Genomic DNA, 19,320 nt, shown 5'->3' with positions numbered 1-19,320 from the left:
CTTAGAAATTTAAGTTGTTCATAGTACTGAGTAATGTGCTTGTCTCGTCGTAAACCAAATATGAAGCGCACACAGTAATTCTGAGCATGCTGCAATCTCTGGGTAAGTTGTACAGTCATGTCCATAGTCTCTAAGTCACAGTAGAAAAAAAGGGGAATATCATTGTTTTAACCAACATGATTTTAGTAGGAAAAGGCAATAGGTGCCCAATCCTTTTCAGTGAGTTAATCCCAGCTACAACTCTGTTACAAGTCAAGTTAACAAGCATGGTCTGTCCAGTGGAGAGTATTTGTAAGAGTCAAGCCTAGATTTTTCACCCTGGTGCTGAGAGTGCATAGAGTAGGCCTACATAGTGATACTGAGATACCATAGAGTGACATATAATTTGTTTATATATATATATATATATATATATATTATATATATATTATATATATATATATATATATATATATATATATATATATATATATATATATATTATATATATATATATATATTAACAGGATACACACGACACGGATAGATTAAAAACACTTAAAAACTTTCATTTAAACGAGAATTTTTGGGAGCTGGGCCCCCTTTCCTGTTTGAATGACAAATGGGGCCCAGCTCCCGAAAATTCTCGTTTAAATGTAAGTTTTAAAGTGTTTTTAATCTATCCGTGTCGTGTGTATCCTGTTTATATTTATATTCTAAAAATTTAAAGTGTTATATATATATATATATTACATCAATAACCCTGTATCAGCTACTGTCTATAGGAGGCATTGACAGGATCGGCAGCATTGTTCCCGTATCTTTTTAACGTAGACCTCACTATAGTTGATAAAATACTCACCTACAGCTCTGTATGTCCCTCACATACATTGGTCTACAAGAGTTTCCACTTTTGACGCGTTTGAAAATGTGGAAAACGGGTTGGTTCATGCAATGAATGTTGTGTGTGCCACTGGATTTTTTATGGTTGTGCCCTTTATCACAAAGAAGGAGGATCTTTCATACTCCTTCTTGGATATTCTTTATATCTTCCTTGTTTTTGCCACTTTTCAGAGCTGCCGAAATTTCACGTCACCTATCATTATAGATGCTGACATCTAGCGGAAACGTTTTCTGTGACTTGTGTTACTGAGCACTCTATAAGATACTGTTCATTGTCAGTTTTTCAGTTGGAGTCACACTTGATCATTTTTGCTGTCTACTGAATCTGCCCTCAGTCGTTCAACAGTCAACACTTCTCGCTTTTCGGCTAATCTGCTGTCTGCACTGTTCGTGCGTGTGCCCGTGTTATATTCCATGTGCATAGTTTTTGTACAGCAGTAGAAAATACAAAGATGCTGATTAAAGAATTGTAAGTATTGAAAAAAAAAAAATTTTAATCATGGTTCCACATGTATTTAAACTATGACAATCTATTGATTGAAGGCAATCGTCCAACTATTCACCGTAGCTACTCTAGCTTTTTAGCAGATTTGATATTTTTTCAATAATTACTGCGAAATATTATCCACGTCATTATATTTTTGTATTTTTCGCTCTTATGTTGTCTTCCTTCTCAAATAATTCCTATTCATGTTTTCTGTCAGAAATTCTTTAAATTTTCAACTCTTCTCGTTCTAGTATTCCTAACCTATACGATTCTTGAGTTTACGAGTTATTCATTTAGAGTTCTTGCAGTTGAATTGAAATAATTTCTCAACTAAATATGAGTTATCTAATCTGATGTAGGTCTATAATGCTTTACTCAAAATTTTATATGTGATCACGAGTTAGGTAAACGATTTTTTCATTAGGTAGTGTTTTATCATTACTCGATTCATCTTAGAAGATCCATAATAATTATTGTTTTTGTTGATTAACTATAACATGAACCAGTCTATATTTTTTACTGGTTCATGAGATTTTTTAACTTACATTATTTGATAATATTCATTGATTCAAAAAGTTGTGGTAGCCTAAAGCTTATCCAGTAATACACACACAAGTCTATGAAGTTTAAGTGAACTATCAATTTGATCATTATAAGTTGCCTATAATTAACCACTACCGTATGGATAATAATCAAAAATCTGTGGAACATTTGAATTATGTACGGTACTATTCATGTATCATGTTCAATAACTTTAATGATCACCTACTTTTATTTATTCATTCATTTTATACACAAAAGATTCAATATAATAATAGGTATACAATTTAAATCATTCAATAACTATAACAACAATCATAATATCGTCTACTATTACTCAGATATAGCCTACAATACTATCATAATAAGCTTATATACAACATATTATCAGAATGTACTCAGAACTTACTATTCTATTCTTTATTAATATTTCAGACAGTATATTATTATTTTAGCTAATTAGTTTCATTTGATAGCCTAATATCTGTTGATGTAGAAATTATTTGGTGCAAATAGTGAGGAACTTGATTGTTTACAATACGGTCATTTGCGCGTTTTATAAATTCAATATAAGTTCATGACAGTTATTGTCCAATATAACAACTGTGACAGCTCATAATGTCCTGATTCTAAATTACTTTGTGGATGTTGATAAGAATTACTTGAAAAAACATAACCATTTCATCCCTAAATTCAAATCCATGATAATTACTTAGGCCTATTTACTTATTGAATATTGTAAAAGTTGAAAAATAAAATGGTTGGAAACGTCTCATGCTATTTTTTTTTGCTGAGATGATTATTACAAATCTTCAAAATCTTTTAGATTTATGTTTCGCACCTATCAATGTGAATTTGTTAGTAGTTGAAAAATAAAATTCAATAGCCCTAGTACAGAAAAGTTTCAATATTGAATGTTTTCATGTTGTACTTAATTCGATTGTACAGTAATTGAATTTTATTAAATTGATCAAGGTGTGAATTTTCCATCATTATATCCTTCCCATAAGAGATTTCAATTTGAGTTTAAAAACCTTAGTGGCTCTGTAGGATACATTTTCAAGATTGTCGAATAGAACGTGTAATGATTAACAACTTATTTACCTTTTTTTCATATCACTCAAAAGTGCATATTGTACTCTAATGGTTCCAGGCGACTGATGTAGACCTATACTTGAGATGGCTCCTCACAAATGCCTAGTTGATGGGAGATGGGAGAGTCAAGTTTTTTTGAGTTCATATCTCATGATGCAAAGTTTTTGTCTGTCATGGCTACAACATTTTCAATCTATGAACAATAACTTTGAATCAAATAATCTCACACCAAGATCCTGGTCGCTGTCAATTCTAATATCTTCCAGTTAATTTTGAAGTTATATATCTTGAGGGGATCAATTTTGCCCCAGTGAGGATCAATACATAAATATCTCAATAAGTCAATAAGCAATATTTAGTAAACATGAATGAAGCGGAAATCCTTCAGTTTTAAGACGAAGATGGCGAAATATTTATTGCATTGTAAAGCAATCCCAAATAATAAGTGGCGTAGCTAATATTAAAATTGATAGTAGTATAACTTAACTGAATTAATAATTTCAATAACCCTTCAACATGTTTAGTATTTTGATAGACATTCTATGAATATTTATTGTAATTAATCAATTTATTTGTGTATTATTGTCAATGTAATCAGGATACTGATTATCACTTATTTATATCCAATGATTTAGTGGAATTCTATTGATGAGAAAATACTTTATTTACCTACTAATTACTAATTGAGTCATTTTTGTTTCAGCCGTGTAACACTGCCACTGACTGTGGATGAGGTAAGCTGTTATTAATCATTTATATTATCAATAGGATGTATTATCATTTTGTAATTAGTGTGCAAAGTAATTCAACACGTGAAGGCTGCAGAGATATCGTTAAATGGTGTTTTTAAAAACAGCTTTTAAAATCATTGAAGCATTGTAAAATTGCATGCCATTGATTCAGTTGAAACTTCTCCTTGATTAATTGCAAGTGGCTTTGTGAGTGTTCATAACTGGTCGAATGTTTTGTTTTGTGGTTTGATTGGGTTTTTATAGAATTCATCATCATTAATGAGAAAATATAGTTAGGCCTACTGGAAAGTAATGAATGATTGCATTCACAGCAAGGTTTCAACCATATGTACGCTATTTTTTCTATCAGCATTTATCATGAATATAGCCTACAATAATTATGTAACTATTCCAAGTTCTTATTCTTATTTATGTTTTTCTTACATTTTATTTCGTGAAAACATTTTATTTATTGCATTAAAAATGTGCAGCCCACCTCTCAGGAAAAATCATATTGGATGTCATCCATGACTTTACATTATTAAATAACATACACATTACTCTACTACCGCCATTTTATTTAGAAATTTCATTGTATACATGCACTATGTACGTTTAAACTGTATTGGATCAGTTGATGATTTTAACTTGAAATTCAACCCACTAAGTTATAATAAATGCGAATATGACATGGTTTATATTCCAAGGCCGCTCAGAAGGTTAATGTTAGACTTTAGACTGAGTGTTAGTTTTAGTGTTAGACTGCGAAAACGACTCAATGAATAACAAAATTTGAAGATGATAAAACAGGGAATATACGTTAAAGTGGCTTGATAAATGATATAGGCCTTCTGTATGTGAAAAAGCAAGAGATACAAAAACAGCTAGAGGGAAAGAATAGAGTGACCTAACTTTTTGCTGACAGGGCTTTTAAGGTTTTGAGTGTTGCTCTTCCAATTAATAGTTTGCCATTTTAAAATTTTGAACACTATTTCTGTACCTACTCTAAAATCTAGGTTTTGCTATCTTCAAATTTAATACACATTTTTCTTATTTCCCTGTATATGATTTCTCAACCTATTCAATCAATGGCTGAATAATCTAAATCTAAAAGATAATTTTGTCTTTTTGTCGTAGTATCTTCCATTAAATCTACCAGTACCCAGTCACCCAAGTATTGGTATGGTAATTAGTTAATGCTGGAATGACTACCGCATGTGTCACTAAACTTACATTGAGCTCATTGAAAAGTGAAGTTTCAAGCTATATATTGTTCTGTAAATAGCATCAATCGTCTGTCACAAGCAGAGAGTATAAATAATGAAACATTCTATAAATGTTATTGTAGAACCTCTATATATTAAACCACGGGTCGTTCACATGCGTTTACTTCGAATCATTGAGGGTAGTGAATTATCGAGGCTATGAGTCGTGGAGGTTGATGAAGAGAAAACACCAATTATAGATAGTGAAATATGTAATAAACAGCTATAGATATTATAGAATAATTGTTGTAGGCTAAATATGAAATTATGTTCGAAATGAATGTTAAAAAAATATTGATTAATATATTTTCATATACCAGTAACTGGAATTTTTTTATATCCATTGAAATTAAATTATTCAGTGGTTTCAATTGAGTTTTATAAATGTCAGCTGTTTTTGGCTTCTTCAATTTGCCACATGCGAAGATTACATGGAATTTCATATTTGATACTGTAGGCTATCACACAACTCAGAACTAATACTTACAAAATCATTCTTTACGCTTCGTCCAATACTGTACTGAATTGCTGAATAATGTGTCAATGGACAATAATTTCGTCTGGTTGTCAATATAATTTCCGGTTAACCTGCAGAATTAGTAAGCAATAGCATAGTACTGTAATTATCTTCCCCTTCATTGCTGCATGAAAAAAATCAAGATGATACGATTATATAGAGTTCTCGCTGAAAATAGTACGAAATAGAGATTGAAGATAAGCCAGCGCTTTATTCAACTGCGAATTGTCGAGGAGCTAAAAGATTTAAAGAGGTTATTTCAAGGGCTGAGCTCTCACTACGAATTATAGAAGATCACGCATTATAGAGGATTACTAATTATAGAGGTTATTATCGAGAGGTTATTATAGACAGTATTATCGAGATTCTACTGTACTTTCAATGCTCTTCTGGCATGAGGCTCGGAGAAAATTCAACAAATGATTTTATTATAAAATCAGTCAGCGTTGACTGGGACTGGACTTGAAAACATTAAGTAAGGAACTGTGAATCATGCTATATTCAGTTACAAAGTAATTCTTTAAACTTACATGAAAGTAAAGAGCTTTATCCAGTTCAACAACACAAGCAACAATCGCCAAATTTTCTCTCTCTTTTTTTCAAGTTTCTATTCAGTCGTAATCAGACCACAGTGGAGTAATCGAAGCAAATTCTTAGTGTCGAGTAGAGTAATTCAGATTAATATAGTCAGCTGTCGAAAATGGGACTATTCAACAACTATTATTATACTATTCGGCACTGGTCGACTCAGTGATTTTTCCCATTAGAGTCAACGATTAGCAGTTGAACAACGTTGTGAGTTAAATTCAGTGATTTCTATTCCGGAAAAGCTACAATTAAAGAAAAAAAACTGTGTCATCAGCGTCAATACTAGACTACGACTTTTCCTCAAATAGGGTTACTCCATAGTAGATTATAATTATGGAAAAATGATGAACTCTACAGACTGTAAAAATGAATCAATGACCAGAGAAAAGCTCCACCAAACTACCGCGAAGCATGCTGGCGTAGTATGAGGAAGATGATGTGGATGTAGTGAAATCACTTCCTGAATTACAGTCAAATTTGAAAAATAGCAGTGACATTAATTATGAAATAAAATCTTTGAAGAATATTAACGAGCAAATTTTCGAATGGGTAATGACACTCGGTTCTAGGGAACAAGTTACTTCAGGATCCCAGCCTAAAAATAAGCAAGCCATTAAGAAAATTATGGAGGATAATACTATATTTATCACGTATCTACTGCGGTACTGATATACTGATACTGCGTATTTACTGTACTGATATATCGGCACCTTAAGTAGCAAACGATGTATTTGAGAGAAATATTGAGCCTTTGGCTAAAATAAGTAAGGACAATTTTTTGAGTAACTTCAAACCAGTCTTTAAATCATGTCCAAAGAACAAAGATTCGGTTCATTGGGTAGTTGAGTGCAACGCCGAATTTAGAAAAGAATTTATAAATAAATGAGGAATATGCATTGATTGGAGGGTGTGTCGAGTTGGTGATTATGTTGCCGTGTCTCGATGCTACAAGTGCCAAAAAATTGGACATATAAACTCTGCACTCAAACGCAGAGCACCTGTGCCTACTGTTCCACTTTAGGACATGATATCAATAAAGACATGAAACATTAGTGCCTTAATTGTATGAACGATAAAAAAAATTATGATCATAAGGTAGGCGACAGAGTGCCTATCTGAAAGCGTTGCAACAATCTATTGATAATATAGATTATAGGATTTCATAGAAAGATAGTTAATTTTTAGGAGTGATAAAAACAATATGGATAATAGTAGTTATGGAATATCCGCTAATAAATCTCAGACTGTTGATCTACCCCCAACATTAAATGAATTAGGTGTATTCCATGTATATAATACAAATGTTGAAACTCCCAAAAATAGATTGAGTGCCGGTTGCACAAAAGCTGGTTGAATTTTAACCGTGGTTAATTCCATAAGAACCAATCAGAGAAGCTATCTTTTCAAAAAGGCATTCTCTGATTGGTTCTCGTGGAATTAATCGCGGTTGTTCTGAACAAAGCTCAGGCTAGAGCTACCAGAGGACTGTAATTTACTATTTAAATAATCAAATACAAACAAGGGGCAAAATTTAATCTTCAATTTGAGCCAGGTTATTTGTACAGATAAACTCTGCATTAATGAACAATAAAAAAGAGCAAAAACTCACCAAATTTATTCCAATCTTGACTACTTGCCCTTCGAAGCCTTTATTAGGTGTTTTGGTCAGGTTCAGGGTGGGACGAAATCGGGGAATAGACAGGTTATTGCTTCCGGACTGCCTTTTTGCGTCCAACTTGCAGGCCATGCACTGTGTTTTGAACAAAGCTCTAACCGGATTCTTTATAAATTCAAATCCGATTCAAATTAATTCAATTCAATACTATTTACGCTGTTATATTCATAATTCACACACACTACACTCAAACAATTTACAAGAAATTTCCGATCGAAATTACATGACCGACAAACACAAATTTGGTCTTGCAACAACAACGGGCTGACGAGACAAGACAGACACGACTCATAAAAAACATCCAGAATGCCAAGCAAGCAGGACGGTCTGCGCCGGCGCAAACACAAGCCTGCTATTGGCAGAACTATAGTCTGGCATTCTGGCACTACAATTCGAGTTCTCTGGCCAGAACATACCCCTGCCTCTGAAAAACGATTTTTCAGCCAAGTTACAAAACTGAAAAAAAACCAAGGAAAGGATAAAATCCAGACATGCCAAAAAGAACAAAACACCAACACCAAAAAACAACACAAAAGAAAAAATGCAACAATCACAACAACTATTGAGTTGGGAGTGGATATAATTTTGTTACTGGTCTTTTATAAATACCAGTTTTTAGGCGAACACTCAAACCTTGCCGTCACTTCCCGGAAACACTTGTTCAATGACACCCAGTGGCCACTGCAATGGAGGTGTGTTTGGTTGGTCAACTACCACAACCGTTCCCACACTGATAGAAGTGGGTGATTTCAACCATTTTTTACGACTTTGAAGTTCGTGCAGGTACTCTCTTCTCCATCGGTTCCAGAACGATTGAATAAGTTGACTGATCAATTCATACCTGGTGAGACTATTCACAGGGACACTGTCCACGTCCCGCATGGGAAACGATTTCAACGGTGTTAGAGTTAAAAAGTACGCTGGTGTTAAAGCCAGCGGTTTACGCGGATCCTCACTCAGTACACACAGTGGGCGGGAATACAGGACACCTTCAATCTGCACCAATACAGTGTTCAGTTCCTCATAGGTGAGAAGTTGATTGCCAATTACTCGGAACAGATGCAACTTTACCGATTTGACATTTGCCTCCCACAGACCTCCAAACTGCGGCGAACCAGGGGGAATGAATTTCCAATCAATTCTGTGTTTGGCGAGTTGACTAGTCAATGTGATTTGAAACTCGGACGAGTTCAAAAGTTGAGATATTTTTTGCAACTGTTCCTTGGCACCTACAAAATTAGTACCACAATCGGAATACATCACATGACAGGGTCCACGACGTGATAAAAAACGACGAAACACAGCTAAAAACATGGGCGTTGATAGATCCGATACCAACTCAATATGTACCGCCTTTGTTACCATACACACAAACAGACAAATGTAGGCTTTCAAAACACAAGGATTATGATGTCTCGTCATAGTAATTACACAGAGGACCAGCGTAATCCACACCACAATTTTCAAATGGTTTGCATTTTGACACTCAACAAGCAGGCAGGTCACCCATTTTTGGAATAATTGCATTATTACTAGGTCGAATACGGAAACAACGATTACACTTAAAGACACAAATATGAATAATAGAGTGAGCAGACAGTATCCAGAATTTCTGTCTGATCAAGGACAACAATAACAAAGGTCCAGCATGACAATTCTTCTTGTGATGATAATCAATTAACATCGATACGAAAGCGTCAGATTTTGGTAAGATCATCTGATGACAAGTCTCAAATTTAAGTCCAGCATGAGACAAACGACCACCGACGCAAATCACACCTTTATCAATGAATGGAGACAGGCGACGTAGGCGCATAGAACAATCTTCTCCCTTCTCCAATTGCACAAATTCAGATGAAAAATGTATCTTCTGTACCACTTTACATAGATACCTCTCAGCAACATCGAAATCTGATTCTTCTGATTGGGGTAAGATTCGTAAGAATTTGAGAACAAGAATTACAATTCTCAAAAGACGACCATAATCCGAACAATGACCAATCAATGAATATAGTGCATTGCTGTTACAATCAGGAGATTTTGTGACTGTCAACACTGACGGTTTTTTCGCCTCCAGTGGATCCACTATCTCTTCCATTTGAGTTTGAACGGGCCAATCGCATTCGTCCTCTGCTATCCATGAGGGACCTGAGAGCCACAACGGAAAGTTCACAAGCTCAACTGGTGATAAACCTCTAGACAAACAGTCAGCGGGATTTTCAATTCCGGCAACATGCATCCACCCCTGTATACAAGAATCCTGTATTTTTGCGACGCAATTACCAACAAAAGTTTGCCATTTCACGGATGGAGCATTAATCCAACACAAGGTGACTGTAGAATCAGAGAGTGCGACAATACGAGACACATGACAACGTTCACTAATAATAGTGACTACTGAATTCATGAGTTCTGCCAACAAGAGTGCCACACACAACTCCAAACGAGGTATAGAAACAACTTTAGATGGTGCTACCTTGGACTTTGAACACAATAATACAACTCTTGGCTCCTCGCTCTCATTCTGCGACTTCACATAGATAACTGCACCAAAACCAGACAATGATGGGTCACAAAAACCAATCAAACTGATTTGAGAATCCTGGAACAAACCAATGTGACGTGGAACAGCAAATTTCAACAATAGAGGCAACTATTTTTGACAATTCTCCCAAAGAGTGCATATAGACTCAGGCGGCTTCTCGTCCCAATCCACTCCTAATTTCCACAGTTTCTGGACAAGACACTTTAGAAATAATGTAAACGGTGACAAGAGACCAAGTGGATCATAGATACAAGCCATCACTGACAGAATAGAATGCTTAGTAGCGACAACCTCACCACTCTTGACTGAAAACTGAAACAGATCAGTACTAGGTTGCCAATTCAATCCCAAGATAGCCAAGGAGTTGTCTGCTTTGAAATCCTTGTACGAAAACGATTTATCTTCCTCCGAGAATTTCTCCAACATTGATGGTGAATTTGAAGTCCACTTTGTGAGCGAGAAACCTCCTCCCTCAAACAGCTGCTTGGACTGATGATACAGCTCTGCAGCCTCTGACTCTGTGGCGACAGATGTGACTAAGTCATCCATGAACATGTCTTTTGGTATTCTTGCCTTGGCTCTACAAGCTGGTGGATGGTGCGAAGCGCCAAATATGGATAGCTTGAAACACCAAAAACAACACAATTGAGCTGATAAATTTTGATTGGATCCTCTGGCGAAAATCTCTACAATACATGCTGATAACGATGGCAGGAATCCTCCACTAATATCTGTCAATACATTTGTTTAATGTCGGCAGTTAGTGCAATTGGGAACAAACGAAAATTAACTAACAAAACAAAAATGTCAGTCTGCAATTTGGGACCAGCATGAAGAACCTGGTTCAATGACAAACCAGATGATGTTCTGGAACCAGCATCAAATACAATTCGGATGGGCGTGGTAGTGCTGCTTGCTTTCACGATGGCGTGATGTGGTATGTAGTAACCACCTCAGTCTGTTTGATCTGCTACAAATGACATGTGACCCTGACGTAGCTAATCAATCAATATTTCATGATATGAAATACAAGTATTGCTGTCAAGCTCTAGTCATCTCTCCAAAGTCAGCAGTCTGCGTTCTGCGACAGCATACAAATCTCCCAAGCTGCTGGGCGGCTCCACAAATGACAAGGCAACAACAAAACGACCAGAATTCACACAATGTACAGACTTCCGAAAATTTACCTCACACTCCAACTCTTCCGGTTTCAGTTGACAGCTTGGTGCAGGGCACGATTCCAACTCCCAAAAACGTTCCACAAAACTATCCAATGATGGACTACTAACGAATGGACTACAAATGAATGGACTACAGATGGCTGTAAAACAATTCAACACATTCGTTGTTGAAGTGAGAATCGGCGCTCTCCCCATCAGAATGTGACCAAAGACACTATTAACAGTCATCAATTCGTGCGATTCACCTGTACTAGGAGTCCCACGTAGCAAGTGAGGAACTAACTAACTCCGCACCAATGATGCCATCTATTCTACTAGGAAGGTAGAATTTGTCATCAGCCAGTGTTAGATTTTCAAGATGATGAAGTTTGGATCTGTCGATTTCACAAGAAGGCAACTTGTTGATGATTTTATCTACCACTGTGGCATCCATCGAAAACTTGACGGTAGGATCCAACTTCGACTGAATCGACACACAAGAACGACCTTGAACTTCACTAGTACCACCACCGAATCCACGAACAACGGTTTTCATGGGCTGGAATGGTAGTCTCAAACGCTGACACAATTTGGCTGTAACAAAATGACACTGACTCCCGGTGTCAACCAAGAAACGAACATCACAAAGCTGATCATTACAATCTCGAACATCTGCAGTGACAGTTGACAACACAACGGTCGAATTTTCTACATCGTTGGATGTAGAACAACAACTAATAGGTGATGTGCCACCTGCCTTGGAGTTCGACGAGGACGCAACACCTTCATTGGAACTTGATCTGGAAAAGTGCAATAAAGAATGATGATATTCTCGACATTGAGCACACTGAGTTTCAATACGACAATTTCTACTCAAATGATCCACATCAAGACAACGAAAACAACAAAACTTTCCTTTAATCAAACAATAACGATCCCAAGGGGTCATTTTCAAGAAACTTGCACAATCTACTAACCGATGACCCAGTTTTGAGCACTTCAGACAATTGGGCTTTTTACTAGATGCATCATTAGATGAATCATTAGATTAAACCACAAACACCTTTGATTTATTATCCTTTTTGTGCTTCATATTAAACAATTCAGTCTGTTTCTCATCAGAAGGAAGAGTCTTAATTTGCTTTTCAATGAACTTGACATAATCGGTATAAGTTGGCATAGCCTTGTCACGGACGGCTGATTCAAAATTCCTACGAGAACTTGGATCCAGCAATCTCAAGCCATGATAGAGGAATATCGAGTCTGACAAATCAATGAGTCGCAATCTCTTCAATGCATTGATTGAACTGCAAAACCCATCCAAAATCACAATACAACCTGCCTTTGATTCTGATTCTATTGGACGAAATTCAAAAATTTGTTTGAAATAGGCATCAACTTGCGCCTGTGGATTGTTATAGCAGGTCAATAATGCCTGCCAAATTATTTGATAATTGTTAGCCAATGGTGGCAAATGACGACAAATATTTGCTGCTTGTCCAGTAAGTACACTTACAAGATATTGGACCTTCTGCTGATCGTTCAAATTCTTGTTGTCTTGTACCAATGCCTTAAATAGTTCATAAAACACCGACCATTGAGTCTGGTTCCCATCTAATTTCGGAAAGTCGATTTTAGGCAGTACCAACTCAGACACGACCGGCTGTGAACTAGCTGCTGTAGCTGCCGAAGATTGAGCAATCGCAACTGTTGCCTCTTTCTGTTTGAGAGTGTTAGCTGCTACTTCAATATACTGAAACAGATCTAGGTGTGAGTTGTTGAATGCTACAACATGATCTTTATTCAACTCAAGTTCCAACTCATTAACCACTAAATCTGTCTTTTCATAATTCAAAATGGTCTGAGACACCCAAGGATACAAGATTGAAAATTGCTCAGCAACTTTTGGATCAGAGACATTTTTAGACAGGTCATAAATTCTTTGCAATCTGGCATACAATTGTTCCAGTTTAGTGCGATGCACCCTGATTTGTTTCTGTAATTTTTCCTCCATCTTGAACTCATACACAAAACAATTCAGCCCTGACAATACAAAACAACAGACAATAAAACAAGAATGAATTCAAAAACTAGATGAAAGGAAGAATCACGACTAGTAAGTTATCAAAGTTAAACTTTGATTATCAATTCACAAGATAAGTTATTGCTGAAGACAAAACTATATGATTAGATAATGTTCTTCCAACAACTCACAAACAAACGATAACTTGTTGAATTGAGCAAACAAAATCATGCTGGTGATTAACCTTCACTAACATGTATAAAAAATGGACAATACAAATTCCAACAAACAAACAAATTCCTGAAAAAGAGCACAATGAGCCTAGTTTTAGGAAATTACAATTTCAACTGAAATAAATTTAATTTCAGACAAATACAAATTGACAAGAAACCTTGCTCTTAGAACAAGGCTACAACAAACTTAAGTTGAGCATGGATCAGACCATTCTCAACATGCCAACATTGGACAAATACGAAACTGCTTAAATCCAATGTGTGTGAATTAATCAACAAATTACAAATTTAAATTCATCCCGGCTCGGCAGGAACATAAAATGTTCTGAACAAAGCTCAGGCTAGAGCTACCAGAGGACTGTAATTTACTATTTAAATAATCAAATACAAACAAGGGGCAAAATTTAATCTTCAATTTGAGCCAGGTTATTTGTACAGTCAAACTCTGCATTAATGAACAATAAAAAAGAGCAAAAACTCACCAAATTTATTCCAATCTTGACTACTTGCCCTTCGAAGCCTTTATTAGGTGTTTTGGTCAGGTTCAGGGTGGGACGAAATCGGGGAATAGACAGGTTATTGCTTCCGGGCTGCCTTTTTGCGTCCAACTTGCAGGCCATGCACTGTGTTTTGAACAAAGCTCAAACTGGATTCTTTATAGATTCAAATCCGATTCAAATTAATTCAATTCAATACTATTTACACTGTTATATTCATAATTCACACACACTACACTCAAACAATTTACAAGAAATTTCCGATCGAAAATACATGACTGACAAACACAAATTTGGTCTTGCAACAACAACAGGCTGATGAGACAAGACAGACACGACTCACAAAAAACATCCAGAATGCCAAGCAGCAGGACGGTCTGCGCCGGCGCAAACACAAGCCTGCTATTGGCAGAACTATAGTCTGGCATTCTGGCACTACAATTCGAATTCTCTGGCCAGAACAACGGTTAAAATTTAACCGGCTTTTGTGCAACTGGCCCTAAATCTTTTGTACAACTTGAGAGAATGAGTTGATGTAATGGCAATATAAGTTATGGGTGACTCTGAAGAGGTTCTTAATGCTTTGGAAATGGAAAATGAAACAGCGGTAATCGATTATTATTTCAATTACCACTTCCACGCTGACATGATTGAATGTTTGAATATTGTGAATATGCTTGTGAATATACGTAGTTTGAATGCAAATTTAGATCAATTTATCTGTTGTCTGAATGATCAGTTTAGGCACCCGTTTTCAACAACCTATGAGCCTAATCTCGTACTTTGGTTTCACACTATAATATTAACGGAAACATCACTGTAGATGTGCCATTTAGTTTCAATATTCCTGGATATACGGCAATAAATAATTATTATAAACAGAATAAATGCAATGAATCATGCATGTTCATATAGGATTGTATAAGATTTTATGAAATTTCACTCGAAATTTCTCATGCTAATGTAATGAGTGCTGACTTGAAAATAGATCATTTAATTTTGAAGGTAATTAGGGTTTATAGGTCACCAAGTAGGCCTAATCATAACATTGATAATTTTTTATCATTTTCTTTATAGTGAGGGTCTCTTCACACTTAGCTACGTTATGCTAAAATACATTCTATCTACCAATCCAAGCTACGAATCTGTGCCGTTCATATAAGCTTCTAATATTGGCAGATAGGACGGCTACGTCTTTCGAAGTTGTATTTCAGCGTAGCATAACTACGTGAAGAGACATTAATATTAGTAGAAAAATAAAACTAGATACAAAAAACTGGACCTACAGTAACTTTTTCATCAATATCGACGTATGAGGCTCAAGAATTCTGCTCAAACTATTGAATGCAATGGTTAGAAGTGGACTCGCTTACACATTTTGCTAGTCTTTTTTCTCTCTCTTTTTTCCTCTCACATTCTTCCCTTTTTCACTCCTCTTCCTTTCGTTCCTTACTTTTATACCCTTCATCAGCTTATTACATGGGAAACCGTAGTTGGCTTGGCATTTTCCTCCTTTCTTTCATTTCAGCACTCCCCATCATTTTTTTTATTTTTATTAGAAATTTGTATTTTGATTGTATTAGTTTTGTATTTTGATTCTTTAGAAAAGTCAAAAAGAGTCAAGATTGTACATTTTCTGTGATTCATTGCCAACCTAATATCATGAGTGACACGTAGAAGAGCAGTTTCTGTTGAATGAGATTTACGAAAACCGGACTGAAAATTATTATGAAGCTTCTTTTTACGCTCAAAGGAACTCATTAACTCTTGCATGTACACGTATTTCAAGTACTTTTGATCGTGCGGATAGAATAATGATAGGAGAGAGATGGTTAGGGAGAGTACTTACTACTTACTTACTCCTTGGCGCTACAGCTCATTCAGAGCCTTGACCTCCTTCAAAAAGCCTCTCCATTCGTCTCTATCGGTAGCCTTACGTCTCCATCCCCTGACACCCAGCTTCCTAATGTCGTCCTCCACATCCTCCAACCAACGCTTTCTCGGACGTCCTCTCAGCCTTCTCCCTCCTGGGTTGTTCCTGAAGACCTTTTTTACAACTCTTGGGTTAGATTAGATTTCTTTATTTATGTATGTTACAATATTTACTGGCTACTGAATTTTACAAAGTATAAAAAATTAATCAATGAGAATAAAGATTAAATTCAATTAGAATAACGATAATATAAAATTGTAATGTAACTTCATAAATCGGCGGTGTTTGAACAAATAATTGTCGATTCTTTGAAAAGGATATAAAATAATATCCTTCCCATCAACACACGACTGTGTTAGTGAGAGTATTAGAATTTCTCTAGAATCGAAGAAAGAGCTTGTACCTGAAGTACATAATATAAGAAAAATTACTAGTATTTTACTATGCTGAACTATCGCTAAGGTAATAAAAAACTGAAAAAACGATAAACTGGAAGAAAATTGAAGAAAACCAATGGTAATAGGCTACATTTATTCTAACTTGTTGACTCACATTTCGTTGCTATGTACTGCTTGTAGATTAACTCAATCTAAAAAATAATCTGAATTTGCTGAGGCTGCATTAATTATTATTTATTAATCAATTTGGATCCATCTATGCATTGCGATTGTAAACGTAAATAGTCATTATGTTTTTACGATCAGCTCAGATCAAAGGAAGTTCTTATGGGATTGATTGTAAAGTTGTAATGTTCACATTATAACATGGTGAAAGATAAAAAATTATCAACAAAGAAAAAATCATTTATTGTAAATATAATACAAATCTTAGTATCATTTTCGAATTATTTTATAACAACATGTCTCAGACATTCATGCCAAAATTTTGTCCGAAACATGTTGTGATAAAATAATTAAAAAATGGTACTAAGATTTGTATTTATGTTTATATTACAAGTAGCCCTAAACAGAAGAGAGACAATTATTTTATGATATGGAATTTTCTTTCTTGGGGGTAAAACAGCTGTCTATTCAAACGAATGTAAATTAATATATAAATTACTAGAAGTTGAGCTAAAATGCTTTGCCACGAGATAAAGTTTGCAACCAAGCTATGGGTATCTATAGTGGTAGCACTTTGAACTGTCAGTATAGATTGAATGGGAGAATCGGACAGTTGAAGTGAATCTATACCTCTCTTCAACCACCCAGATAGTTGAAAACTGATTCGGTCGTCGTACTACTGTCGTTCCCGTCTGCCCTACAGAAATATTAAAAGAACTCAATGATACATATTCAAGGATTTAAGCTATTCCCGAGTATCTCTTATATTGATCCCAAATAGCTGGAATGCACGTTATTCGCTTTGCATACTAAATATGCTAGATTTTTACTTTCCTGAATCTTTTGCAAAAACATACAAAATGTATGTTCAATTTTCATTCATAACGCGAACTGAACTGCATGCCATATAGTTTTCGATATTGAGGTTCGTTCTAAGGCATGGAATTCACGCATCCCTCCAAATCTCGCTCTTCAACGTTAGATCCAACTTTCTTCTTATGTTTTGTTTCCTGCTGGCATTTTCTATACAGGTGGACTTTTGTGTAATTTCTAGCCAAATATCTTCATTTTTCTGTACTCGGCGCTCATAGATGGTCCAGTCACTAGAAAATGCTTGAAATTGCAGTGGTCTTATGGATGGGAAACAAGTTTTTTTTGTGACTGAACTATATAAATAGTCAAGTGGAAGAGTCAGAGTTGTAGATAGCGGCTTGAATAGAGGTCTCGCTCGAAATCTTATTAGGGTGTTTTTTAGAGGTATAACATTTTAAATTACAATAGAACAATGATGAATTATCCTATTGACATGATTTTTTATTCGAAAGATAATCTTGTGGCTTAACATTTCAAATATGATTTCTGGTATATGACCGCCACAGCTGGCTCGGATGTTGTCCAATTTTCGATGACTTTTTCCAACATTTGTGGTCGTATTTCGGCAATAACACGACGAGTGTTATCTTCCAAATGTTCAAGCGTTTGTGGTTTATCCGCACAGACCAATGACTTTACATAGCCTCTCAGAAAGTAGTCTAGTGTTGTTAAATCACAAGATCTTGGAGGCCAATTCACAGGTCCGAAACGTGAAATTAGACGGTCATCACATGTGTCTTTCAATAAATCGATTGTGGCACGAGCTGGGTGACATGTTTCGCCGTCTTGTTGGAACTACAGCTCCTCATCATCATGGTTGTTCAATTCAGGAATGAAAAAGTTACTCATCATGACTTTGTACCGATCACTGTAACGTTCTGGCTATCTTGAGGATTAGCTGCTCCAAATGCGGCAGTTTTGTTTGTTGAGGTAGCCATTAAACCAGATGTGCGCTTCATCGCTAAACAAAATTCGCTTATGAAAATCAGGAACAACGGAAATATCGTATTGGGCCCATTCGACGTATCTACACCTTGCTTGATGATTGTTTGGCTTTATATTTTGTAAGCACGCAATCCAAGATCCTTCTGCAAAATATTTTTCATAATGTGGATGGACTCAGATCGAATTCCTGTGCTCGATGGCGGATGGACTCTTTCGGGTCTTTCTCAATGACTGTGGATGATTACAGTAGCAATGGCTTCTTCTGTACACACCGTACGGTGTCTCTGGGGATGCATGTTTATCAATAAGAGTAAACGTGGTGCGAAAACGTTCCATGGTTAATCGAATTCGCTGCTCTGATAGACGATTTTGTCGACGATTTAATGGACGTAGTACGCGATACTTATTCCGCACAGAACCATTATTTGAAATAAAATTGCACTATTTGCAAGCTTTGTTCAGGTGTTCATCCATGATGAATTGCCAAACCAAATTGAGAATAAATCACTTGACAGCTGTTAAATTGGTTGCCATCTTGAACAGTAATGCGAACTTGAAGTTTGATAATTGGAAAAACACCCATTAGGCCTATTATCTTTTCGAACGAATTTGTGTTTCAAGAGGTCCAGAACGTGTTCTACCTTAGAAAAGATAGTATAGCTTATGCTAAATAGAAGCGAACTACGATTCATTACTGTTCTGCACAGTTATTGAATACAGTGTAGTCTACTGTTTCCTTAGGGAAATATTGTCTAGAAATACATTCAG

General features: G+C 35.8%; 1 protein-coding gene across 4 annotated transcripts in view; it reads left to right on the top strand.

Moving 5' to 3' along the window:
* The first annotated feature begins 1,052 nt into the window (after positions 1–1,052).
* The window catches only part of LOC111045800 (phosphatidylinositol transfer protein alpha isoform), a 100,597-nt gene continuing 82,329 nt past the window's right edge, over positions 1,053–19,320 (top strand). For 2 of the 4 annotated variants that reach the window (XM_039441768.1, XM_039441767.1), the window contains exons 1-2: positions 1,053–1,351; positions 3,708–3,738. In XM_039441768.1, coding sequence (XP_039297702.1) covers positions 1,335–1,351; positions 3,708–3,738 — 48 coding nt within the window. In that variant the 5' untranslated portion in view covers positions 1,053–1,334. The remainder of the gene's footprint in view (positions 1,352–3,707; positions 3,739–19,320) is intronic. The other 2 variants (XM_039441766.1, XM_039441765.1) reach the window with 2 other exon arrangements.

Source organism: Nilaparvata lugens, chromosome X (assembly GCF_014356525.2).
Source record: "Nilaparvata lugens isolate BPH chromosome X, ASM1435652v1, whole genome shotgun sequence".
Taxonomy (NCBI): domain Eukaryota; kingdom Metazoa; phylum Arthropoda; class Insecta; order Hemiptera; family Delphacidae; genus Nilaparvata; species Nilaparvata lugens.
This window is presented reverse-complemented; position numbering and strand designations above follow the sequence as displayed.